This window comes from Cadophora gregata (assembly GCF_030347475.1).
Source record: "Cadophora gregata isolate MNR1 chromosome Unknown scaffold_10, whole genome shotgun sequence".
Lineage (NCBI taxonomy): Eukaryota > Fungi > Ascomycota > Leotiomycetes > Helotiales > Ploettnerulaceae > Cadophora > Cadophora gregata.
Window position 1 is genome coordinate 1,382,740 of NW_026695933.1, and position 25,310 is coordinate 1,408,049.

Below are 25,310 nucleotides of genomic sequence, written 5' to 3' on the forward strand. Positions count from 1 at the left end.
TACCTGAATGATGATCCAGAGCAAGACGTCTGTGCCTGCCGTCTTTGAGCGGAGGTTTGTTGAGATCTACGGATTGCAGAGACACATGAAGTCATAATGGACAAATTCAGTACTCTGGAGTTGATAGGTACGAGCAGCCACCAAAGACAAATACTTTGGCGTCCTTGATTCTGGATGGTATAAATATAGCCCTGGCAGCGCTGCTCCGTGAGGCTTGATTAAAGTTCGATCTCGTTCCTATCAAGCAGTCTCTTTCAATGGCTATACGAACAATTTATGACAACATCCTTCTCGCAGCAAGCTTGTTGAGGCTCCCAAGTCTCTCTAATGCAGCAGGCTGTCCACCATCTGGACCTCTTTTACCCCGTCCGACGACTCTCCACACCTCCCCAGCAATCCAAATCGCCACGAAAAACCTGACCTCTTTCTTCGACTCAGCCGTATCCGGCAATCTTCAAGCTCCCTGGGTAGTCCCCAATGTTTCCTTCTCCATCGCTGTCGTTTCCCTTGACACACCAGACGCACAAACACCATTATGGGAATACCATCACTTAGCGAGTGGCAACGTTGACGGTACGAAGAACGTCGATGGAGATAGCCAGTACTTGATTGGATCTATCTCGAAGCTGGTCACTGGTTTGATCTTGTTGAGAACGGGGTTGAGGGTGGATGATCCTGTTACTAAGTATTTGCCGGAGTTGGAAAGTGCAGACAGCCCAGTGAGGTGGGAGAATATTACCCTGGGGTCATTGGGAGACCATTTGTCTGGGATTCCAGCTACTTGTAAGTTTTGACTCTGGGACTTGTGAAAGAATCTTTGCTGATACGTCTTTTAAGTTGGCTTTCCGGAAATCTACGCTCTCGTTCCACTCTATCAGCTCCTTGGATTTCCACCACTCCCTGAGTCAGCATTCCCAGACTGTGGAATCATTGGGTTGCATCCAGGATGTACGAGAGAACGTAAGTCATCTCTTCCCCTCCTACCCTCGGCAAGAGATTTTAACTGATAGCTGCAAAGAACTGCTGGAGAACATGAAAGAGATCCATCCAGTTTCAGCACCTTTTCTCCGACCCATATACTCCTCTCTTTCATTCACAATTCTCTCTTACGCTCTTCAAAACGCAACTGGTCAAAATTACACCCAGCTCCTAAAAGATCTGATTGTCAAGCCTCTGAACTTGACAAACACTGGTGTCTCACCTGGTGACGATGATAAAGCTGTCATTCCACCTGTTCAGAATTCTTGGGGGTCTGACTATGGTGATAATGCCCCGTACGTACCTCAATCCCTTTTCAGAACGCCTGTACTGATACGCAGCAAGTGGCGGTGGTCTATTCTCAACGACACACGACCTATCTAGACTTCTCCTGGACATATTGTCCCCAAATCCCAGACTTCTAACCCGCTCCCAAATTAACGCGTGGCTCAAACCGCATTCGACGACAACGGATATCAGAACGCTCATTAGCATACCTTGGGAGATTTATAGAGCTCAAACACTCACCTCGACTCATCCACATACCATAGATGTATACACAAAAAGTGGAGCAGCAGTCGCATATGCAGCAATACTCGGCGTAATCGAGCAATATGGACTAGGGTTCATTATTTTGACCGCGGGTGGGAAGGGTGTCGAAGTCCAGAATGCTCTGGAAGGGGCGCTCATGAGAGTGCTGATGCCTGTTGTCGAAGATGTTACTAGACTAGAGGCTTATGCTTACACCGGCAACTACACGAATACTTCAGATGACGTCGAAGCGAGCTTGCAAATCACAATTGACGATGGACCGGGTTTGCGCCTGACTGAGTTGACACGTAATGGCTCGGATATCTTCGACGCATTTCACACCATCTGGGATGCTCAACCCGTTGGACTCGGAAACCTGACTGGCGAGTACCGATTGTATCCTACAGATGTGTCCAAAGAATTAACTGTGGACGGAAAGGTATTGGTAGAAGAGGACTGGAGGATGAATTGGGATACGACGGTTGCGAAGCCGGAGTCGGAACTACCGCAATGGGAGGAGCTAGAAGAGTTTTGCACGTCGTGGCAGACGAGTGATGCGATTGTTTATGGAGGCGAGTCTGCGGACAGGTTCATTTTTGTCAGGGAGAAGACGGGTGGTGCAGTGGTGGAGATTCGAGTGCCAAGTCTTAGGTTGAATCTGACAAGAGAATGTTAGCAGTGTTTCTTCGGAGCAGACGTCTTGCCTGGGTCCTTGGACAGAAAAAATAAATGTGCAGAACTGGTGGGTCCTAGAAGATTGATATAAGAAGACTGTGTAATTTGCAGTGGAGGGGGTATCAAAACATAGAAAAAATAATGTACAATCCTTCCAAAATCCTGAATACCTCTGGGAGGACCCGTTCACCACGTATTCCTTTACCCCAGCACCTCATCCGGAAATCGCATCATAGCTCTTTTTCCTTCTTCTTCTTCAAATCCATCAGATACTTCGTCCCAGCTCTCAACAACCGCCACGAAGCAATCTCATGAAACCACTTCACAATCCCTTTCTCCAAATGCATCAACTCCTTCTCCCCAGCATTCTTCCACACCACCGTCTCATTCCCACAAACCAATTCATCTCCCTTCTTCTCAACCGTAACAACCAACCTGCCGCCCTTCATAACACCCACTAATGGAGTCATCTCAAACTCGACTTTCCCTTCACTGCGCGCTATCACTCGATACATAGCATGGACTACGTCTCCAACTTTGAAGTCGAGAGTATTGATGTACGAAGGCTCGAATGTCCTGCGCTGCTCAGGACTGGCTATAGCTTTCATGATGTAGGCTTGAGGCAGACGAGCGAAGAGTTTCATGGTGTGTCTGAGGAACAAAATGACCAGCTCGTCGGAGCTGAGATCAGGCACTTTGGAGGCTGGTATTGATCGTTGTGCCCACTAGAAGGTCGTTGAGTGAATGCCATCCGTTGAAACTCCTGAATTTGAGAAGGATTTTAAAATGCGACTTACATCGTGAAACATGACATGGTCCGATGAGAGAGCCTCTTCTGGGATAGATGAAACAGTCTTCTTGATGGAAGGGGTAAGAGGTTTAAGTTCTTTCCCATGGTTTACGAATCTAGAGAGGGACCAGTGCATATAGAACAGATTCGCGACTGGAGCGCCTATGAGAAGCACTGAGGCGAGGAGTCTGGGGTATCTGGTAAGGTAGGATACATAGTGATTTAAATGGTTCATTGTCAGAGTTTGCTGTCTGTGAAGGTATACTGAGAAGATTGATTCCGAAGATAGGGATGAAAATGAAAATGAAGATGATCGCGGCATGTTAACTTCGAGTCGGACGAATATTACCCGGAAGTAGCGTTCCCCGCAGGGCTGAAAGTCCAACCACTTTTGGTGAAGGGATGCCAAGTTTCTAGGCGAGATTGTAAGATCTTATGTCAACAGCAATACACATAGTCAATAAAACTTCAGGCACGAAGATGTCCATTACTTGCTAGAATGTTGAATAAGACAATTCTGTCGCTCTTTCTGACTAAAGCATTGGCACGTAGCATCGCTACAAGGCCCTTCGGCGTCGGTAGGAGCCCTCACTTATCCATAAATCCCATCACCATGAAAGTTTCGTGTATGTAATGGAGACAGTAGCTTCTTCAATCATAGTAGTATCGCTCCTCATTCGACATGAGTGCTTAGTTGTGGAGGATCTTCCCGTCCTAGCTGCGTTAGAAACGCAGGATGATTCAGGACTCCTAAATGTTGGACTATTATCAGCGAGCTCAATTTAGCTATTGTCGCTACTAGTTTCTCAGTATCATGTCATGGCTATTTTCTTGGTGAGACTAGAGGCCCACTATCTTCTATGTAAACTTGGCTCTTAATGCCCTGAAATCCTGCTATGAAATGCCCACGAGAACTCTCGGCGGCACCCAGGGTAACTACCCACTCGTCGCTGGTTTGAAAGACCACGGTTTCAATGGTCATGAGTCCCGTGTTGGAACCTGCTCCCTCAAATTACCACACTGAAGTGCTAGGTAGTCTGCAAGCGTCTAGACTCGCTACTGGAGGAAAACTAGATAGACACCCTTCGTAGATATTCACCCATCACGCTGAGCGCGGCTCGAAGGCTAGTCTCAAGTGAATTTTAGCCGCACACAGACATCTTGGTCCAAGCATTTTGATAGTACATCTACCGAAATTAACGAATGTCGCCCGCCAACCGGCACAGGACACGACAAAATGGAAGTCAGCAACAAATTCAGAACTAGATCACGACCTAACAACTCGTCGACAACAGTGCCGCAAGAATACAGAGCAATAGACACTTGCGGTAGTCTGAAGCAAATACACAAAATCAGAAATCGAATACATACAGGGAGAATTACACTGCAAAACAAAAGCAAAAAGAATTTCCAGGAAAGAACGTCGACAAAAAGCAAATCCATATCATCAAAGGGTTTGTTCTCCCACTAGCCGGGGGGAGTTTGTTTTGTCTTTTACCTTCTAAGTATTTTAGCCCTTTTCTATATGTTGTAATTGTTTTACAATCCTCCCTCAGATTTTATATGTCACAAGACTCCGTCACATATATAAAAGCGAGGGCAAGACCTACAACATGAAAAAGATTTCTATAGAAGAATAGCTAGATCTTTACAAACCTATTCAATTAAACCTTTACTCGTAGAAGCGCAGTAGGCGATACAAGGCTGCCAGGCCAGTGGTGCCGAGAAGTAGCAGGAGATGTGAACTTTTGCAGGCAACCTGCTTGTGAAAACTTGAAAAGATGACGGGGAAACATGCAAAGGGTACAGGCAATTGGTCTTACGTGAATGTGGGAAAGGGAGGTTCAGTATGAAATACGCCATAAGAAGGTTACAAAGTGTTCTGCACATCACAAAACCCAGAGAGAATTGAAGGCTCGCCTCGCATGTCAACAGTGGCAAATCGCAAGTCGTCCATGCTCCAGGAGCTTCAAATGGAGTGAAGGTAATTAGCCCAGAGACAGAAATCCACCATAACACCTGGACATTCTACCCCAGCTCTCCTTACAATCAAGATGCCTAGCTTCTCCGCGACTCACCTTCGCCACGGATAGTCAAGGGAATTAGGATCCCAAAGTCTATGTTTACTCGAATATTCTAGACTAATATAAACTATGAATTAATAGTAGAGTTCAATCTGAATTGAAGAACGGAGGTTGTTTTGTTATGAATTTACATAGGAAGTAGATCCAGGATCACCCCCAAAGCGCGATACATGGATATACAGAGTAGCTAGCTTTTTTCAAATAGAGTCGTCATAAAACTCGACTCGTCCTCCCCGGCCGTGTCCATTATTTAATAAAATTTCGTCTTACTTTCAGTCTTTTCGTCTATCATATGTTATTGACCATCTTCATCCCGAGGCATTCAACCCCACACTTCTCATCACAAGGCTGAGCCCATCATCCCGGCACCATTCTCACCTAGACTCACTCCACGTCCCAGATTAGTTTCCAAACTGACTCGGATAGCGATCACCAGGACATCTCACCACATTCTCCACCACTTAAACACTCAGCTTTTCTCTCCACACACGGATAGATATCATTCTCCATCTCCACGTGATAGACCCTCTGCAGCCTTGTCCTGACCCCAGCTCCCAGCCGCTGCTCAGCCGTGTATGCGGTCATACCGAGAATCGTCGTCCTATCCCGGTGATCTTTAATTTCGATTAGACCTCGTATCTCCACATCTCGCCATAACCACAATATTACTGTTCATGCGAAACATTTGTTTTGTTTACTTTTCCCCATCCCTACATTCAACACGCTCAAAAACCGCACGTCCTTCTTCAACCGCGACTTTTCTCTTTGTAATTCGAGCGGGACGACAGAAACGGAAAACAGAGATAGAGGAGAAGGCTGCAAACAAACGCCTATGATGAGGTGCACGATATGAGACATTCTCCAAGAAGGAAGTTTGTTGTGAGACCAAGTCGGAAGTGAGCCCAGCAAGCAGGCTGCTAAACAACTCGCCGCAAAATAGCCTACAGTTACGATATCTATTTCTCACTTGCGGTCCTGTACTTCTTTCGATCGTACAATTCTTGTTCCTGCATCGCGTTATCTCTGCCACGAGATTACGTTCGTTGCGAGGCAAGCGGGAGAAGACTCGCCGAGGTGACGATTGGCGATAGGAGGACAGGCAGATACCGTACCAAAAAGCGAGACATCCGGTCCGGGGCAGAGAAACATGGCACAATCCCTCGAGGCCAAAATTGTGGTTTTGGGATCGCAAGGTGTTGGAAAGACTTCTTTGGTACACAGGTTGGTTATTCCCTTTCACAAGGTATAAATCTGTGCATATGGTACTTGGGAAGCTAATTTTGAAATAGATATGTCAAGAACCAGTTTGCACCTGCAAATACTACATCGACTGTCGGTGCGAGCTTCCTCACGAAACGCGTAGTCGACGATGAGAGTGATACTGTAGTGCGGCTGCAGATATGGGACACAGCGGGTCAGGAACGATTTCGGTATGTCCTCACTACAATACAATTTTGACTGCGCCGAAAGTCAGAGGCACCATATCTAACTCCCGAACGCTGCCCTCTTCCACTCATGCCACAATCACGTTCCAAAGCATTCCTCACATGCAAACACTAACCAATATGTCCTCTCCAGCTCTATCTCCAGACTCTACTACCGCGGCGCCAACGCTTGCATCCTCTGCTATAGCATCACCGACCCGACCTCCTTCGAAGAAATGGGCGTCTGGCTCACCGAACTCCGACGCAACCTCCCTCCCGACATAATCCTCCACGTCGTCGGCACAAAAGCCGACATGGTCGCTCGCGATCCCTCCCAGCGACACGTCCCTTTCGAGCGCTGCATCGCCTACGTAGCAGAGAACCTCGCGCCAGGCATGAGCAGCACACCTCCCGCGACAGCCACACCCGGCGGAGTCCTCGATCAAGCGGGGAGCGGAAGTGCATATCGCAGTTTTTTGGGACATGGAGGACATGGGAGTGGAGGTGCAGGCGGAATCTTCGGCGTCGATGGTGCGAGGAGCCCCAGTAGTAAACGGAGTAGCGGGTTCTGGGGGCAGGAAGTAGGTTGGGACTGCTGCCATGAAGTCAGTGCTGAGAGCGGGGAGGGCGTTGACGAGGTGTTTCGTGTTATTACGAGGAAGCTGGTTGAGCAGAATAGGAAGATACGGGAGAGCGTACTGAGTGCGACGAATACGCCTGGGATGACGCCGGGAATAGAAGGGATGGGGAATGAGGGTGGATATTTTGATGGTATGAGACCTGGCGGAAGCTTTAGAGTTGGGAGGGATAGGAGGAGTTGGTTTGGAGTCCCTGTGGAGAATTATATTGAGGAAGGGGAGGGGGTTGCTGGGGACGCCCAGGGACAGGTTCAGACAAGGAGGAAGTGCTGTTAGGAAATGGGCTTGGAGGACTGTGATGGATTTTCTGTTTCTTTGCTGGATACCCTGGAGTTTTGCATGTTGGATGGGCGAGCGAGCGCTTGTTTGTGTGTTATCTGTTTGAGCTAACAGCGAGGGCTGCATGTGAGCGAGCATGATGGGTGACGGTAATGTCTAGAATTTTGGCATGGCACGGTAATGCATGGTTGCATTTGCATCCGGAGTTAGAGGGGTGGATTTTTCAGTGGATATCATGGTTTTTGATAAATGACATTTCTTCCAGTCAGTTGTACCTACTGTGGTTAGTGTTAGCAAGCTGGTACTTGCCACTTCAGTCTCAGCTCGGTTCCAATGTCTTTCTCGTAACGCCTATATTATATTCAAAGCTCGAATGCATTTCTGGATACCGAAATGTCATTGGGCACATATGAACCAAAAGAGCGACCCATGTACAATCTGAACGAACCTGCGGAAAACTGCTATGCTGATCCAGCCCGTAAAGGTATGAAAACGCCTGCCTGCCTGCCTGCCCGTAAACCATAGACCTCCAACACCACTCTACATGATCATGCAACAAGAGTTCTGCTTCTTCGCTTGTGCTAAAATGTCGCATATTAGTTTTCGTTCCATATATAAACACCGCAGATGTCTGCCAGAATGGCATATGGACATGGAATCAAGAGAGGTCTGCAGACAGCCCACTTACTATAGAACATTTTACTCTGCGCACTCAAGCCATCGCTCTTCGCCACCAAATCATCGATCTTCTCGCCTCTCTGCAAAACACTCTCAATAGTTTTATGCAGCACAATCTTCGTCTCATCGAGCTCCTTCTGAATCTTCATGATACTGTCTGCCTGCGCCGGATCCTGATACTTCACAATATAGTCCTTGAGTTCGGGGAAAGAGAGGGTAGGTGTAGAGTTGGCCCAGGAAGAGCGTGGATGTTTTGCCAGGAACTCATCGACAACTTTGGAGAGAAGTTGGTGGGCTACGAGCGCGGGGTAGGTGTGGTCTGATATGATTATACCCGCGATACCTTCGGTGCGGCCGTAGGCGTGGAAGGTATAATCTGCAGATGATCATCAGCCTGCTATTCTCTCCACCATGTAACAAGCATTTTGAAATCCAAGTCTCGTACCTTGCTCTTCCACATCTTGCCTTTGTCCGGGTCGAGTCCTCTCGGCGACAGTCTTGCTGAACAGCGTCATGAATTCGCCATAACTACCCCATTCATCAGCCCAGCTCTCCGCTACCCAGCTACGTCCTCTCCTCAAGGATCCATCCTTACTTATTACGAGTGAATCGCGAGTATGCAGTTAAGTCCTTCTCGGCGCATAGCTCGTGGGAAGGCTTGCTCTCGTTCTTGATTATCTGTACAAGGCGGTCAGTAAGGCAGATGCGGCAGGTGGGAGCGTTGGAAATTTACGCCGATGTAGTGAATCTTCATGATTGCGGTTTCGTGGTCGTGGGTGTACGTGAACTTAGAGTTGTAGGTTCCAAGGGGAGGAGGGTGTCTTTATTCTTGAAACTGGATCGGATTGCCTCCGTCACAGACGACCTCACATGCCCTCCCGCCGGGTCCTCTTCGGCTCGGTTGAACCCCCTTCCGTGCCGAGTGACTCTCGCTTCAGTGTCAATACGGTGAACACAAATATGATATTCAACACTTTGGCTGCGAACTCCCTCTCCATTATGAACATTAAATCGACGCAGTTGGCTTCTTACCCAGCTTTCTATTTATTCAATCTACTGTACTGCTATTCTTAGTATTTCTGATACCCAACAGCGATGAAACCCAAGTCCAAGGTCGTCCACATATTCGCTGCTTCCTGGTGCTTCGGTACTTCGTCTTGGCCCCCATTACCGGTGAAGGAAGTTCCTCTATTTCGAGCAGAATATTAGTTCGACTCGGGCCAGCACATACTCACCACCCTATCTTCACCATCAACACCCACTACAACGGTTGCTCCAAGCCCTAGCGGATTGCCTTCCCAGACCACAAAATCTCTCTTCGTCTCGTCAACTTCGAGCCCAAGAATGTCTTCTACGTTCCTCGAGACGAGATTCACGGCTTGCTTAGCAGACAATCCCGCATACTTTGCTGCCCAGCCAGCTTCAATGGGTATGTTGTGTATATGCGATGTTTCACCTAGTCTTGTAAGCTGATGAATAGAAAAGTAAGGGACATTTGGTAGGGTAATGATTACCTTCGCCGAATATCGATAGTGCGTACTTCACCCCTGCTTCAGTGAGAACTGCTGCGGGAGATCTGCTGAGAGGTGGCCCTGGCAGTGAGAAACGAGCTTCGAAGGCAGCTGGAGCACCGCGGTTGGCGGTGAGTATTACGGGGATCTTGGCCTCAGCAAGCTCATTCGCGACCTGTCATGCCACTGTCAATATTTGGGAAACTTGCTCAAAAGAGCAAGAGACTTACAAGTGCAGCTCCATAGCCTCCGTGAATAACTAGATTGAGAACTGGGTTGTCTTGCTTGATCTTGATAAGTTGCATGATATCGTACTTGAACATGCGTCAGCTTGTTTCTAAATATATTGAGAGAGACGTACCTCGTTATCAGCGTGTACAACGAGTGGAATCGTTCCGTTGATAGCTTTGCCATAAATGTTATCTTTCTTGTCATTCTCAACAAGAATCTCGCGTAATTTCGAAATCTCAGACGAAAGTGTTGGCAATGAATCAGTTCCTGCCCAAGGTGTTAGCTTTACTCACAAGCAACACACGAAACATACCCTTTGAGGACTGTCCAATGGAAAAGTGTAGGGCGACATCATCTTGGAAAATTCCACCATTCAAAATTGTCTTCTTCCCACTGGTCTTGATACCAGCACTGATACCTGCCGTGAAGCCTTCAGACATAGGAGCAGTGATTGCTCTGGTTACGCCTCCAATTCTGGCTCTCGCAAAGCCTCTACCTTCGAGATGAACACCGTACTTAGCATAAACGGCATGCTTTGGGTCAGAGCCAGCCGATTTCTTGATCTCTCCATCAGACGTTGCACTGTCCGTGGTAATTTCTGCCAGGCCAAGCTGAACAGAAACTGCTGTGAGTCCCGGGAGTACATGCCCATTCTCGAGAGCAATAACAGGACTGTCTGCACTGATGCTGGCACAGTTCGAAGGCGAGTTAAAGCATACGATTTTGCCATCGTCAACCACCATCGTAAGGTTGACGGATGCTATTGCTGCTGCAGCATGTCCTTCCAAGTAAGAGGTTTTGATTCCAGTGATAGTAAACTTCGTCCCAGATTTCTTGACATTACTGCAGAACTCCTCCTTGATGTCTGAAGAAATAACCTTTCGCATCAGCGGTACACTCATATCCTGAGAGGTAGCAGCCTGAACGCTGGATAAACTCTCTTCGACTTTCTTAGGGTCCAAGGTGGGCTTCCCGTCGATGTAGACCTGTAATGCAGTAGCTCCAACCAACAGCGGATGGGAGTCCCAGACAACAAGATCTGCATCATAACCAGGCTTGACATATCCCACTCGATGGTCGATCTGCATGGACTGTGCTGGGACGCTTGTGACAGACTGCAAGGCCAATAGCTCTGGAAGGTGGAACGAGTGGCCAGTTGCTGCTTGAAATCTGGGAGACTCTGTTTAGTGGAGTTCCTGGGTTTCGTTGCATAACTCACAGCAAATATTTAGCGTTCGTCTCAGGCTCGACATGGTCAGATTTGTATGCAATAGGAACTCCATGATCAGAGAGAATCTTCCCTGCCCATAAGTTTGCTTCATATGCTTCTTTCTTGTAGAATCCAAACTCAGAGAATGTAGCAATTGTAATGTTCCTATCACTTAATCAGTTCCAGAACCCTATTTGGTGATTTTGGTGAACTCACTCGCCACTCGCTTTGATCATTTCAGGCACTAGAGCGCAGTTGACGTGTGTCAGCTTCCTGAAACCAACGTTCATTTTGCAAACAGGAAGCTGCACTTACCTTGCCATGCAGATAAAGCATGATGGAAAGCTTGAATTCTGAATCCAAACTCCTTGCTGTGTTTGATCATATCCTCAAAATCTTCAGGCTCGTAACAATGGACATTGATACCCACTTTCCCTCGCAACATAGCAATACTAGAATCAAACTCTAGATAGTCTGTGGCGCTGTCATCACTTGAAGATGCATCTAAGAAGCTGGAAATCGGAGCAACATTGCCTTTCTCTCTCAGAGCAGCGGCTTTAAGACACCACGCATCTTGCTTGCCCTTCAATTCCTTCGCTCTTTCCATCTGAATGGCATGTTAGAATTGAAAGCCCAAGGTTCCTTTCTCTGCACAGGCGACTAAGGTCCAGAGACAAGGGAAATGAAGATATTACTGACCTGCTTTCTAAAGATATATGCGTTACCCATGCGAGTATGCTTATACACCCGTCTTGGGTTCTCTCCACAAGCCATCTTCATATACCGTCTTCGATTCTCTACCGCCTCACCATGCTCAAGCAGAAGTTCTTCGACGACAAACTCTTCGTTATCACCAGACTTCAAAACATTCTTGACGACCACAGCTTCGCCTCCCATGATGTTCGCCGACCCCGGCAAAATGAGAGAAGTAGTGATCCCACCAGAAGCAATGATGGTGGTAGCAATATCGTAAGCTTTCAAGGAGTCCACGATTCTGACGAAGGGTGTTAGAGGCCCGGTAGCAGGGTTCATTTCGTTGGTATCACTTGTCGATGAGAGCAAAGGCCAACTGTTTGAGAGATGATGCGAATGCATATCAACTAAGCCAGGCGTCACATATTTGCCGTCTAAGCCAAATGCCTTGGCGCCTGGTATGAGTATTGACTGCCCAGCATCTGAAACAGACTCAATGATGCCTTTCTTGAAGACGATGTCGACGGCATTTCCAAAGATCTTATCCCCGTCGAACAAAGTGGCGTTTCGCAAAATGACAGTCTCATTTTGTCCAGTGCTAGGATTCCATCGGGCATTGCTTCGAGAACCTGCAGTCGTCACGGGATATTGTATCGGAGGTGCTCTGTCTGCTTGGCATTTACGAAGTCCTTCATCTAGGGCGTCAAGTTGGAATTGCGTGAGTCGGAGCTCACTAGGAGACAGTTGGTAGACATATTTCGGAAGAATGATAAATTGGATGCCCAAAATGAACAGGACTGCTGTAATCACTGAGACTGGTAGCTTGGGACGGTATGTTCGTCTAGACGTTGCTGGGGAGGAGTTGGAATTTATCTTCTCGTACATGCTGCTTGGAGCGTTTTCTCTCATTTTGGGAACTTGACTTGGTCCAAGCCAAGATCTCTACGAGAAGCGGTGGTGGTTGACGACAGACAAGACGTAATGTTGGATACCCTTGAGATGCTTAACCACTCCCCTCTTTGGGATTAGCGTCAACTTTACTCCCCCACTCCTGCCAATGAGCAGACCTTGTACAAACCACCGATCCTGCCTTTCTTCTATATGATCGTTCTGGAGCCGATACTTATTTGTATGAAACGATCCACTTTCATCTGGACACGGCAATGCTACTTCATATGATAGCGCATGTTGAATGAGGCGGTCTGTGTCCTCTTCACCCTGGAGACATAACTCATAAAGGACCACAGGCCCTGCTACTCCGTTGAGGAAGTGTCGGCTGGTCAAAGCAACCATACTGTACATGATTATGTACTAAGATACCGTTAAATCCTATTCTTGAATATATAGTCCCAGCCACGGACTCCATGAACGCCTTCCAGATTTGCCGTCCTACACCTTATCATATTGCAAACCCTACATCATCCTATCCACTGAAAAGTATCCATCTATTCATCCTCATCAGAATCACTGGGAGTCGCAGCCTCGCGTCTCGTTCTTGTCCTTCTGCTCCCCATAGCACTTGTTTCTGGCTCATCCTCCTCCTGCTCCTCACTATCGGATGGCTCAGCAGGCCTCTTCTTACTAACACCGCTCCTCCGCTTCCCTTTCAGATACTCTTCTGTCGTCGTGACAGCTTTCTGACCAACATAGTGCTTTCCATCCCAAGCTGTGTCGCATTTTGGACACTTCTTCACTCCCTTCTTTGACGCCCAAAAGCCAGCCTGGCAAATATCATGTATGCGCACAGTGCAATCCACCTCCGTACATCTCTGGCCAATAGTAACTATCTCCTTGCATGCTTCACAGAACTTGATCGGTTGCCACTCCTCACTTCCTTCAGAATTATCGTTATATGTCTCAACCAGCCAACTCCGTAACTCCATCAGACCACGAGGTGTAAGGGTGAGATAGTTTTCTCTACTCCTGGCAATCCAACCCTCCTCAGCGAGGCTCTTCAATAGAGCTTCAGCTTGTTCGGCTGTGAGACCCTTATCAGGAGCTTGTGATTGTGTGCCCTCTTCCGCGGCGCTTTCTCTGCCTGCCTTCCGAATCTTGATCTCGAGTGCTTGCATGATGTTGATTGCCATAACTTCCCTCCGCCGCGTATTGTAGGTTATGAACATGGCGTCGAGAAACCGCTTGATGTAAAATGTTTCTTCTGTTGTTCGGATCGTGGCCATCTGGGTAAGGGGGTCACTAACACTGTTTACGAATGCCCATATTCGTTCTTTCGTGACCTGGTGTTGCGTGCTTCGGATTTCATAGTCGAAGGGAGAAATTGCATCTGCGGCTGCAGAAATGTAAGAGTGGAGATCTTCCTGCGTGACGTCGTCTGGCTCAACAAGGCTGTCTGCGAGGTGTGTCAGTACGCAAGTAGTGTTGTGGAGGGTGGTGGACGGACCGGATTCGAGGGAGAAGATAGCCGCCAGTAATGGCTTTGCTTCCCTCAGAGTCAGGGTCCCACGAGCCATAAAGGATTGAAGGAATGCGCGATTCCCATTATTATAGCCAGGGGCAGCATGGTCTGCGGCGTCCATGGTGATGGAGAAGGACTCGATTTCTGCGCTTTGGTGTACTCGAGATCTCAAGAATGACTTTTGCTGGGAGACGCGATGTGGGGGAAGGTCGCGTCTTAGCGCGTCAGGTAAACCTTGGCCATAAGTAATCCAAAATGTACCCAATATCCTCTTGATCTCATTTAAATATACTTCACTACTGCCCGGTTTACAGCTTTCTTTCACAATGTCAGCTCATGGTGCTTCCATTTACAGGACATCGACCTGTCTTTAGTGGTGGAAGACTGTTTTATCACATTGTCCAGTGGCTGGCTTCTTCAGCAATCAGCGAGCTCTATTACATGCCAGAAAGTTCTCTCAGCACAGAAACGAGAATAGTTTTTCGAGTCAGTTCAATGATTTTGTTACAACTTTTAGTCCAGGCAGGGGATCTGGTCCTCAACCTGTCAACAGGCCTTCCATTCCACAAAGATATCAGATCAACAAGGTTCCCAAAACACACAACCGCCAAAAGTCCTTCACATGTCATGGCAGAGAGACCAGCAGTCTACTCAGTTGTCACAGTGACGATGTTTTTGTCTGAAAAGGCTTGTTAGTAATGCCAAATCGAAGTTAATACCCTCAGCATGACCTTCTCGTCAATCAATATATCGTATCCAGGGAGTAGGCCTATGCTAAATCTTCGAGCCTCTTGGATAACACGGATGGGACGATGTACGGACAGAGGAACCTACAGAAAGCAATATGGTCCTTGATATTGGCAGCCTTTTCTTTTGGTGTTGGGTAGTACCAAGCAGCATTTTTGAACTCGGTTTCTGCCTCTGGTCAGGACTCTTTCCATAATTGTCATGTCATACACTCACTATCGAGAGAGATGGTGTAGTACGCAGCATCGCCTTTCCAAGGGCAGTGCGTTGAATGATCGGTCTTGCTTAGGGATGACATGTCGACCGAGCTCGAGAGTCATTAGTCATAGCATTCACGATGAGCTCATACATACGAAGGTGGAAACTATCGTGCTCATTAGTTACCAGTGGCCTTGGATTGGAAGATGGAGATCGTACATAAACGTTTCCTTCAACTACTTCCCATTCATCTGCTTCTGCGATCTTACGACCGGAGACTGTTGCGATGGCTTTTCCTTTAGGCATTGTATTACTTGGCTGCAGTATTGACTGTTGGAATCGGATGCTTTTGCCGGAATAATAATCTTGTCCGTCTTTTTTGAAGTTGAGAAAGAGTTAGTTGAATTGAATGGATTTGAAGTAAAGTTTGAGGGGAGGAGCCATGATCATGTAATCGATGATGAGGGGTACAGCATCACGTGCCGTCTTGTACCATTCATCATCAACCAAATCAGGACTGCAGCATTGGCCGCCGGAGTTCCGGTGTATCACAGATTCAAGCAATAAACATATGTTCCTGGGATATTACATTGCTTATGAGCGAATGGCTTCTTTCCCATGCCAAGCCTCTGTCTCTGCACCTGCTCGCCTGTAATCTCAACATACACTTCTGTCACACCAGATGATAAAGCTATACAGACAAAGGTTGTGGCATCCCTGGTTCAGCATTATACGCAATTCGTCCTGCAGGCAGAAAAAATAATGCAACCAAAGCACCTCCGCGAACTTGTGGATAATGGTGCGTCCCTGGCCCAGGTGAAGTCCAACCAGCACCCTGCCAGCCTTGCATACCCTTCAATTCAGCTCCCTTGTCCACCTGTACGACACAGTTGATCTCTCCGTATGGATGAATGTGATACTGTCCCGAATAGACGTCTTCACTATTCATGTACACAGAGGTGATACTGAAATAGCGGTTCTCCGCTGAAGGTAAACAGATCTTACTACGGCGGTAGTTTGGGCCGTCGATTTCGGTTGATGCAAGCCAGCCTTCCTTCAGTCCTTCACGGACATACTGGCATATGTCTTCGTAGTACGGGCTGCCAGGACCGTATTCGGTGTTGAGCTTTTCTTCGAGGGCTTTGCCCGGTGTGCTGAATCGGACAATCAGTGATCATTTCCTTATTTACCCCCTATCTTTTGATCGAGGCGTAATGCTACTTACAGATTATCAACTTCGGCAAAGAACTCACGGCATCGGGAGACGAGCTTCTTAGCTGTGGGAATCGTCTCGATGTCGATCTCAACAGCTCCTGATGCCTCCATATTTTTGACAAAATTAATTCGAAGATATTGAGGATATTCTGTTTTATCTTGAGAAAAAATCGAGCAGCAGAGACGGCTTTCTTGTTAGTGGTATTTAATGGAACTTCAGTAGTATTCGGTACTGTCCAGCGGCTTACAGCACTGCGGGGCTTCGGGATCGGGCACCCTTGACGGCAATCAGGACACTAGCGCGGGGTACATAAAGCTCTCCAAGCCTTGGGACCACTAGTTCACCACCAAGAGAGGAACATGCCTCAAACTGCATTGGTTTGAGCTTACTGGTCTCCGGACTATCATCGAAGTTTCTTTGCTATTAATTACGAATTTCCGTTATCAGTCGAGAAGCCAGAAATCACACCATGCTGCCCAAGTCTATTCAGTCTATTAATTAGCAACGAAACTTCACACTCCAGTGATTGAAAGGATCATTGATAAGAATTTTGTCATTGAAGTCACTTATCAGAGAGGACACTTGCTGCGACTCGGCAAATGTAATCATGCTTTCGATCGAGAGGCCTACAACCTCAATCTAATCTAACACTTTTGATTCATGCCACCATTCCTGTAATAACGCGGCCCAAAATGCACCTTCCCATCCCCATAACCCTCTCACGCACCCGTCTCGACCTTTTCTACCTCTGGCCTTGGAGCAGGCATAGGTGCTGCAGCAGGTGCAGGGCCATGGATCAAATTCATCAGAGCTTGCAGCCCGCTCTTCTCATCTGCCGCGTTAGAGAATGGATCCAACAACTGCCCATCACTACCCTCCCATGGTTTACCAATACCCTTGATGATCTTCCATGCTCGCCTAAACTCATCTCTGATGCTGACAATTCCATTGTGGGTCACGGTCCTGGCGACGTTGTGATCTAACTCGAATGGATCTTCGATAGCGAAAAGATATCGATGCCTGATCTCCTTGGTTTCTTCAACGGTCTTGGGATTTAATTTGGGAGTCTTTGGGGTGTCTACTGCAGGGGAAGTCTCGGGCTGGTCGACAACGTTCGGAGTGTTTGCCGAAGATGGCGTTGGAGGAGCAGCAATGGTGGTAGTTTGGATTACGGTCTTTGCTCCAACCCAACCCTTCTCCTGTTTGGATAAGATACCGCCCTGTGTTCTCAAACTTAATACTTCTCTTCCCCAATCGAAACCTCTCCCGGCGGAGGTTGACAGTTGTCCGGTTTGACCATAGTATTCGAAGAAACCTCTCAGAAGCAAGCCAACGGAGTCATGATTGTGATTCAACATTTGCCGATCCGCCAGATTCTTTATCTCTCCTTCATTGCGCCAGAACCGTACGTCTCGACCTTGACATGTGGTAAGAGCCTCAACATCAGCTGGTGGTAGATATGACGGCAGCTCTTTGTGGATCAACTGTAAGTTTGGACAGACGAAAGGCTGAGCGATGTTGACAAGGTAGTGGAGAACCATGAGAACATAGCCATAGCTACTAAGAGTACCCCGATATGGTGTGTTCACTCCACGAACTTTGGCCCAGTGCTTGATAAAAAGTATCATGAGTTTCACCCGTGGATCACTTTGAGAATAGCAGCGCAGGAGCTGCGTATTATGGATGGCTAGCTGTGCTGAGAAATTGATATCGCATTGGATGCCAATATCTGTCTTTGGAAATTCGAGATGGTCTTTGTATCGATCTCGAGGTTTATTAAGAGAGGTGAGAGTAGGATCAGGTAAGTTACGCAGCCTTGCAATCAAGTTGGTTTCGACTTCGTTTCGAGGAATTGTAGGCCCGTCAAGCTTGCGGGATCGAAGCAGGGTGACATATTGCTCGACGTGCGGTCGATCGGAGTCTAGATAGACTCCTACTTCAAGAGCATGCTCGATATCAAGTGCCAGTTGAAGCGCTCGGTGATGAAGACCAACTTGGCTCAGACTCGAGTCGCTATGAGCTGTATTTTGAATGACCTCACGAATGCGTTCATTGCCAATACCGCCAATATAATGAGCAACGACTATTGGTGTGATACTAGATTCAAGGAAAGACTGGCCCCGTCCTGTCAACTCGTCCATTATTTTTTGCGCTCTTGCTTGATAGTAGACGGGATCTTCGTGTTGAGTTTGCTCCAAGGCAACCAATTGAATGGAGTTGATTTTCTTCAATTTCTCCGAGGCCATAAATAGCTGTCGGTTGTAAATCGTAGGCTCCATGAGAGCACCTGTCCGATCTTGCAACTTTCGCCATGCCTCAACGAGACCCATAGCTTCAAACTCTAGCTTATCGTCTGGTTCAGTAAGCGGGCGCGAATCCCATGCCATAGCTAAGCGCTCGCCTTCAATTTGGGTCCAGACACCATGAATGGAGCGCTGAACGAATGGTAAGTTTGGATCGAAGAGTGGTAAAATTGACTGATATTGCCGGAGTCTTGCAGACAATGCTTCAGACGAAAGACCTGATATGAAAGCTTTGCACACATCATTGAGAATCTTCGATTCTTTTTCATCGAGGTCTGGCGAGTTCAACGTAATATCTCTACCACCGAGCCGTCTCAGTAAGCGTTTCGCCAAATTGCAATAGTCCCCGAGTGATTGTTGGTCTTTTTGCTTTAATGACGCCAACTTTTCATTATAACTTTCGATAGTTGTTGCTTGGTGTCGTTCTGCCACTAGTAATAGGCTTGCAGCATCTTCTTGTTGCGAAGGAGCTTTATTGACCACTGGGGAAATGATAGCTTCATGATGATCATCTTCGTCCTCGTGATCTGATGTGAACCCGCTTTCCCATTTTTGACGCTCTTGTAGTAGATCCGAGAGCAGTTTTTCTGTAGGTTTCTGACAAAGCTTGATAATTGGAACCCTCGTCCTAGTCAAAAGTCGAGCCCCATAACCAAGTCCCAATAACTTTTTCTCCAATATACGAGGAATGACCGACTCTGAAGAATCTGCTGCTGGAATAGATTTGGGAGTGAGCAGGGCAAGGTCCATGTCCGAAGCCTTTGTAGCGAAGCCCGATCTCATGCTGCCAAAACACTGCAGTTGTACGGTAGATGGATCAAAATTCTCGTTGCCCAGCTCCGCTTTTTCATGCTCAGTGATAGCTTCTCGACATGCCAGTTCCACAACTGCTCTGAACTTTTCCTTTTCGGCTTCTTCTTGAGGATCGATTCCAACACCAGGTACGAAGCGTTCAACAAGCCATTCAAGGTGGGAGCTTTGACTTGCTAATTCTTGGGGGTTCTGACTAAATGGTCTTCCACCGTGTCCTGTTTGAGAGCCTGGTTGGTACAGCTGGCGATTCTGCGGGGGAGGCCTTGCGAAAACGTTCTGTTGTGGAGGTTGATGCTGGGGTGAGAAGTGGTTTGAACTTTGTCTTGGATGGGATATTGCATGTGGGCCCGACTGGTAGTGATGCATTGGTGATTGGGGAGAGTGTTGCTGGTAGTTTGGTAGCGGTGAGTACGGAGAAGAAGGACCTTGATTTTGAAAACGAGGTGAATATTGCTGATGAGGCTGCTGGTTGTGACGATGAGGTTGGTGTGGAGGTCTGCTGGAAAGGTTTTGATGACCATAGTGGGAATTGGGTGGACCATAAAAGCCGTTTCCACGTCCAGCTTGGACTCCAGGATTGGGCCGAGGATCAATTGGTATGGATAATTGAGCATTCATTTGTCTTCGTTGGGCCTGATTGGGTCTCTTCCGGCCCGGAGGAGACGACAGCTCAGGCGCCAGAGGATTGGCAGCGTTTTCGAATGGAGCCTGGGGAGGAGCTGGAGCTTTATAGCTGTCATGGTGGCCGGTTGCATTTGATTGGAGCACGGGAGGTGGTAAACCAGGTGGAGGAGCAGGACGTCCAGCACCTGGAATCAACATTGGATCTGAGTTACTGAGTATCAGTCCACGTAAGCGGTCTTCTAAGGTGCTATTTCCTTGCCCTGCTGAATCTTTATTTGATGGAAACATCTTGAGGCTTGGAGCCGACTTGGCTAGAGATGTGTAATGACAGGGCACTTCCTCGAGACACGGGAAATGTCGACGCAGTTCAGGTCTCGTCTCTTATCTCGCGGGCTTGCTCAATCATGAAATTCAAGCTTGATTGCCCAACATCAAGCCAAAAATCCATTCATGTGACAGAGAAGGCTCCAGCAATGGATCTTGAGGGAATATGGCGATTGATATTGGAGTGTGTTGACGAAGTGAATCCGTTTGAATCCTGGTCATTTGTGCAACCAAGTGGCTGCTCAAAATAGTGATTGGCTTGATGTGTCTCTGAGTATACATCAACTTCCAAGAGGTGGAGTTCGTCTCTGATATTGACTTGAGGGGCGGTTTCTGATGCTCGGTGTGGTAAGTTGATGCATGCAGAGCTTGCTCAAATCCTCCATGGCCATCCAAAGAATCAGAGGGTTTGAAACAGCCTTATATTTATGAAGAAGGTTCTCCTTATCTCAACTGTCCCGTAATTGTGGAGGTGAAGCTTTGTTTGCCTCGCATGAAATTGAAGTTGTGGTTTGTCCTCCTACACTTTGTAGCTGGTTGATTCTGTCGCTCTCTCCTGCGAAGACGAGGCTGGTGAATCGAGGCTTGCTCTTGGCAGAAGCATCTTGCCCAACATGGTCTAGCTAGCTGCAGGGATTAGCCACCTGACTAGCGCCAGTCACCAGCGGCTCAACTCCTGCGATGGAGATTCGGTGCGACCTTCACGGAATACTTACCTCTACTTCGATCTCCATCAAAGGCTCGCATTCCTCCAACCAACAAAGAAAGTCTCTTGATACCACGACAAACCATCCCCTTCTTCCTCTTTGCGCGACCCGGACCACCACATTCATTCAACTACCACACCAACCGCACCTGATCCGCCCTTGGGTCGCATAGAGCTCCCCTAACGTAGGCGTCAACGGCGCGCCGAGCTCTCCTCAATTCATGAAGTCCAGCTAGGCCAGCAACAACACCGGCGCTGGTGACAACCACTCCGATCTCGGTGCTGTTCTGCGACCTTGCATTCCATTTCAGGAACCTCGATACCCATTCAACAACTCCAACATGAGCGCCTCCCCTTCAGGCCAATCGAATGGCCCAACTCCCAATGGCGGTCCTCCTCGCAGTCAGTTTGTAAGAAAGCCCAAGGCGGCAGACCCTCTCGTAGCACGAAAGAAACCCATTCGACGACAGAATGTCCTGCCAAATACCACTGGGCCAAAGCGTACTGGAACGGGTGCTGGTCGAAAGCTCCCTCAATATCCTGTGAATGGAGTGAATGCTCCGCGCGGAGTAGGGCCTGGTACAATGCAGCAGAATGGTGTTGGCGCAGACCCTGCGAATGGAGGTTGGACCAATCCGCCGGTTGGATCATATACCGATTTCCCACTTGTCACTTCGAAGAAAGCTCTCCGGGAAGGCTTGCGGTATCATATTGCTCGGTTTGCCTCCAAGAAGGGTGTCGACCCCAGTGATCAGAATGAGTTTACTCGACCTGTTCTACTGCATAGACGAGACCCAAGACAAATTCTACCTGGCAAGGGAATCAAGGATGAAGACACGGTTATGACGGATAATCCCATTGATTCCAAGGAGCGCGAGAGACAGGAGATCTTAAAGGCGGAGAAGGAAGCGCAAAAGGCAGCGGATTTGGCTCAAATCGCACCTACTGGAAACAATGCCTCAGCCCTTGCTGCCAAAAAGAACCAGTCTTTCAGAAACGAGAAGACCACACAGGTTCATCGGCTCGACAAAACCGAGGAGCAGAAGAAACTCTCAGATCTGAAGTACGAGGAGGCATTACCATGGCACTTGGAGGATGCGGATAATAAGAATACATGGGTTGGTAATTATGAAGCCGCACTGTCGGATACGAATGTCATCTTAGTGGTCGAGGGGAGCACCTTCAAGATGATACCTGTTGAAAAGTGGTATAAATTCACATCCAAGGGCAAGTTTACGCCTTTCACAACCGAGGAAGCCGAGGCCCAATTTGCCAAGAAGATTAAGGAGTCAAGATGGGTGATGAAGAGTAACGAGGAGAAAGAGAATGCCAAAATGGCACAAGAATCGAAAAAGGCCATGTCCAACCTGTACACCGTCAAGGCGGAAAGCAGTACCTTTAAAAATGCTGGAAAGAGCGAGGTACAAGATATGGATGAACTCGATTTCGAGGAGGGCGATCTATTCCAGGACGATGATGAGATGGTCACAGTTGAGCCTGACAATGATGAAGACACGAAAGATGCCCAGAGCCGAGTCAAGAGAGACCGTCAAGCGGCAAATGTTTTCGACAAAGCCAATGAAGCCGATGTTGACGAAGAAGAAGAGGAAGAGAAGATGGAGCAAGAAAAGAGAAGAAAGCTCGGTAAAGAAGTTACCAAGGCGTTGAGAAAGCGTGAGAGAAACTTCATCTATAACAGCGACTCTGACCATCCATACTCTGAATCGGTATGTCAAAATGCCAGCCCTAGATGATCCTACTGACCCTGAATAGAGCGACGATGACACCTCTGATGAGGAGAAGCAAAAGGAGATTGACCGCAAGAAGGATGAGGAGGCCAAAAACAAAGCTAAGTTGGAATCAGCTTCAAAGCTTCCTTCTGGTGCTTCGTCAAAGGGCACTAGCACACCGTCTGGTCGACCTAAGCACTCTGACCCATTGAAGAAGGTGAAGAGCTTAAAGAGACCTGGTTCTCCAAACCTCTCAGAATCCAGTGGAAACGAATCTTCAAGAAAAAAGCTCAAGAAGAAGCATCAATCTTCTCGTGCCAGTGGCTCGTCAACCCCCATTCCTGGATCTCGCCCAATGTCTCCGGAGCCAGCTGGAAGCCAAAGTCCTCGCAAGTCTTCGATCGTCAAGCTCACTGTTAATCCCAACAAAGTTAGCAACATTCAGTCTGCGCCACCAAACCCAAGTCCGGTTCGGAGTGGTGCGGCAAGCGATGGTGAGGCAACCGGCGGAGAAATGTCAGATGGAGGTAAGAAGAAGAAGGCTATTAAACTTCGCTTCAACAATACTCCCGGTGGGTCGAGAGCTGGCAGTCCTGTTCCTGGCGCTGGCGGAAGTCGTTCTGGTAGCCCAGCTGCTGGATCAGGTAAGCAAATATCTCTCCCCTGGCTTTCTGTTACTGACTTCATTGGTAGGATCACCAGGCCGTGCACAATCGCCCGCCACTGGTCAAGTTCAGGCCCATGAGGTTCTTGCTGCTTTACCAGCTTCAGGTATCACTCTCAAGGATCTTTTGAAGGGCTTCTCTGGTCGTGTTCAGACTGAGCAGGACAAGAAGCACTTCATTAATCTCGTAAAGGAGAACTCGAAGTACGGTTCCGACAAACTTCTCCGTCCAAAATAGGGAATATGATTGATGGACATCTTGGGGAGGGCATGGATCTGAGCATTCTTGGAGAGAACGAAAATCCCTGTATCATGACTATCTTCCGCCGTCTATCAAGATTGATGCTAGGATTTGCTGGTTTGCATTTTGCATCAGAAGGCCTTCTTCACAGTATAGACATAAAATGAGACCCGCATTGAGAATATTTTGACTGTTTTTGCTTGGTTGAATCGACTACGTATCCTCCTGCCATGCATAGTCCAGTTCCTTGTTCCTCGCTGCTCTATTTTGAGCCTTAAATCTCTCGCCCTCCCACCCGTTCCCTCTATCAACACCATCCCATTTATACCCAGGACGAATGCCATACCTATTCGGCGCCGCCGCACCTGTATAGACCTGCTTCCTCCATTTCCCACCCTTCCCTTTACCGGGCGTCTTCTTACTCAGGAATTGCGCAGCTGGGTCATTCCACCTCTCCACCTCCTTCAACTCATCATTCATCTCGACATCATCCACCCCCCTCGCAACGGTCATAAACCTCGCCTCATCCAATTCTTCTCTCCTCTTCTCCTTCGCCGCCCTCTGCACGTCCCCCTTTTGCGCCTCTAGCTCCTCCCTCTCCTTCTGCGCCTTCGCATCCGCCTCCCGTCTCGCCTCCTGTCTCCGCATCGAAATATCAATTCTTCGTCCGGTAGCGTCACGATAAACAGTCTCTTCTTCTTTCCTCTTCCCGCCCTTCCCAGTCCCAAGTCCAAGGGCTGCTTGTTCCCTTTCCCAGGCTTGTGCTTCCTCTCGTTTCCGCTTCTCAAACTGAGCTGCGACGGCTTTCGCGCTCTGTAATCCCGCATGTGTTCCATCTCCCATTTTGACTATCCCATCGTCTTCAATAACAGGCCCCTCATCTTCGTGCATCGCAGCATTATTCTCTTTTGCCGCCTCCGCAACTATCCTATCTGCGGCCTCTGCGTCCTCATCTCTCGGCTGCAGCGCCGGGACACCGACGGTCTTCCACGCTTTCTTCTTGGCCTTGCGGAACTCAGCTGAGCCGCTGGAGATAGTCAGGGGTGTGTCGTTGTCTTCGATGTTTGTTGAAGTGGTGGGTGCCCAGCCAAGGGCGTCGTCGTCGGCGATTATGAGACCAGTGGTTTCCTTTGGGGTCTTGCGTTTGCGTTTCTTGCCGGTGCTAGATGAGGAGGTATCGGCTGTGAGATATTTGGAGGCGAGATAGCTGGAGAGTGACATATTGGCGGAAATAAGAGCCTGCACTCGACTTTGCCGTTGTGAAGTTACGGAAGGCTGAGCTTCAACTTCGAACCATGAATTTTGAGATAGGTGCACGTGAGTAAGCCAGGGTGTTGTTTTAGCGCCGATAGGCTGGGCGAATGAGCGGTTGAGGGGAGGCTTCGCGTAGATGGCCCCTTTTCATGAAACGAGACGTCCTGCCAGTCAACCGAACGTGATCAGGATACACCGCATCAGTGGTTGAGCTGTCACTACCTCCTTGAATAACATTTACGAGTGAAGGGGTTCTGCAGTCTCTTGGTAGCGTGAGAGTTCAAGGGGCACCGACATGGCCAAGTGGCCTTGTACCCTTTCTACAAGGCAGTTTGAAGTATTCCGCTCGGCT

General features: G+C 48.2%; 10 protein-coding genes across 11 annotated transcripts; 2 read left to right on the plus strand and 8 right to left on the minus strand.

The window, feature by feature from the left end:
- Positions 1-257: 257 nt before the first annotated feature.
- Positions 258-2,185, plus strand: ONS95_001817 (uncharacterized protein; the record flags this gene model as incomplete). Its single annotated transcript, XM_058495035.1, has 4 exons — positions 258-783; positions 838-960; positions 1,019-1,274; positions 1,324-2,185. The coding sequence occupies 4 exons, from the start codon at positions 258-260 to the stop codon at positions 2,183-2,185; spliced, it is 1,767 nt and encodes a 588-aa protein (XP_058355345.1).
- Positions 2,186-2,414: 229 nt separating this feature from the next.
- On the minus strand, positions 2,415-3,209 carry ONS95_001818 (uncharacterized protein; the record flags this gene model as incomplete). Its single annotated transcript, XM_058495036.1, has 2 exons — positions 2,415-2,909; positions 2,982-3,209. The coding sequence occupies 2 exons, from the start codon at positions 3,207-3,209 to the stop codon at positions 2,415-2,417; spliced, it is 723 nt and encodes a 240-aa protein (XP_058355346.1).
- A 4,507-nt stretch (positions 3,210-7,716) lies between these two features.
- On the minus strand, positions 7,717-8,912 carry YKT6 (palmitoyltransferase). Its single transcript, XM_058495037.1, has 5 exons — positions 8,811-8,912; positions 8,673-8,755; positions 8,523-8,605; positions 8,088-8,453; positions 7,717-7,980 (listed from the first exon to the last, which is right to left on the minus strand). Exons 1-5 carry the CDS (start codon positions 8,829-8,831, stop codon positions 7,940-7,942), a joined length of 594 nt encoding a protein of 197 aa, XP_058355347.1. The 5' UTR covers positions 8,832-8,912; the 3' UTR covers positions 7,717-7,939.
- A 146-nt stretch (positions 8,913-9,058) lies between these two features.
- On the minus strand, positions 9,059-12,722 carry ONS95_001820 (uncharacterized protein). The gene is made up of 9 exons (XM_058495038.1): positions 11,729-12,722; positions 11,345-11,636; positions 11,246-11,273; positions 11,039-11,194; positions 10,133-10,989; positions 9,950-10,086; positions 9,819-9,902; positions 9,592-9,763; positions 9,059-9,533 (listed from the first exon to the last, which is right to left on the minus strand). The coding sequence occupies exons 1-9, from the start codon at positions 12,629-12,631 to the stop codon at positions 9,283-9,285; spliced, it is 2,880 nt and encodes a 959-aa protein (XP_058355348.1). The 5' UTR covers positions 12,632-12,722; the 3' UTR covers positions 9,059-9,282.
- A 445-nt stretch (positions 12,723-13,167) lies between these two features.
- ONS95_001821 (uncharacterized protein) lies at positions 13,168-14,259 on the minus strand (the record flags this gene model as incomplete). The annotated part of the gene is made up of 2 exons (XM_058495039.1): positions 13,168-14,072; positions 14,124-14,259. The coding sequence occupies 2 exons, from the start codon at positions 14,257-14,259 to the stop codon at positions 13,168-13,170; spliced, it is 1,041 nt and encodes a 346-aa protein (XP_058355349.1).
- A 526-nt stretch (positions 14,260-14,785) lies between these two features.
- ONS95_001822 (uncharacterized protein) lies at positions 14,786-15,389 on the minus strand (the record flags this gene model as incomplete). The annotated part of the gene is made up of 5 exons (XM_058495040.1): positions 14,786-14,817; positions 14,973-15,053; positions 15,102-15,193; positions 15,239-15,249; positions 15,303-15,389. The coding sequence occupies 5 exons, from the start codon at positions 15,387-15,389 to the stop codon at positions 14,786-14,788; spliced, it is 303 nt and encodes a 100-aa protein (XP_058355350.1).
- Positions 15,390-15,774: 385 nt separating this feature from the next.
- On the minus strand, positions 15,775-16,409 carry ONS95_001823 (uncharacterized protein; the record flags this gene model as incomplete). The annotated part of the gene is made up of 2 exons (XM_058495041.1): positions 15,775-16,237; positions 16,309-16,409. The coding sequence occupies 2 exons, from the start codon at positions 16,407-16,409 to the stop codon at positions 15,775-15,777; spliced, it is 564 nt and encodes a 187-aa protein (XP_058355351.1).
- Positions 16,410-17,018: 609 nt separating this feature from the next.
- ONS95_001824 (uncharacterized protein) lies at positions 17,019-20,327 on the minus strand (the record flags this gene model as incomplete). Its single annotated transcript, XM_058495042.1, has 1 exon — positions 17,019-20,327. The coding sequence occupies one exon, from the start codon at positions 20,325-20,327 to the stop codon at positions 17,019-17,021; it is 3,309 nt and encodes a 1,102-aa protein (XP_058355352.1).
- Positions 20,328-20,979: 652 nt separating this feature from the next.
- ONS95_001825 (uncharacterized protein) lies at positions 20,980-24,991 on the plus strand. Of its 2 annotated transcripts, XM_058495043.1 has the most exons (3): positions 20,980-22,796; positions 22,843-23,443; positions 23,493-24,991. In XM_058495043.1, the coding sequence occupies exons 1-3, from the start codon at positions 21,411-21,413 to the stop codon at positions 23,699-23,701; spliced, it is 2,196 nt and encodes a 731-aa protein (XP_058355353.1). In that variant the 5' UTR covers positions 20,980-21,410; the 3' UTR covers positions 23,702-24,991. The 2 variants fall into 2 exon arrangements, with proteins under 2 accessions (XP_058355353.1, XP_058355354.1); XM_058495044.1 differs by having other exon boundaries at positions 22,843-23,888.
- ONS95_001826 (uncharacterized protein) lies at positions 23,918-24,925 on the minus strand (the record flags this gene model as incomplete). Its single annotated transcript, XM_058495045.1, has 1 exon — positions 23,918-24,925. The coding sequence occupies one exon, from the start codon at positions 24,923-24,925 to the stop codon at positions 23,918-23,920; it is 1,008 nt and encodes a 335-aa protein (XP_058355355.1).
- Positions 24,992-25,310: the final 319 nt, after the last annotated feature.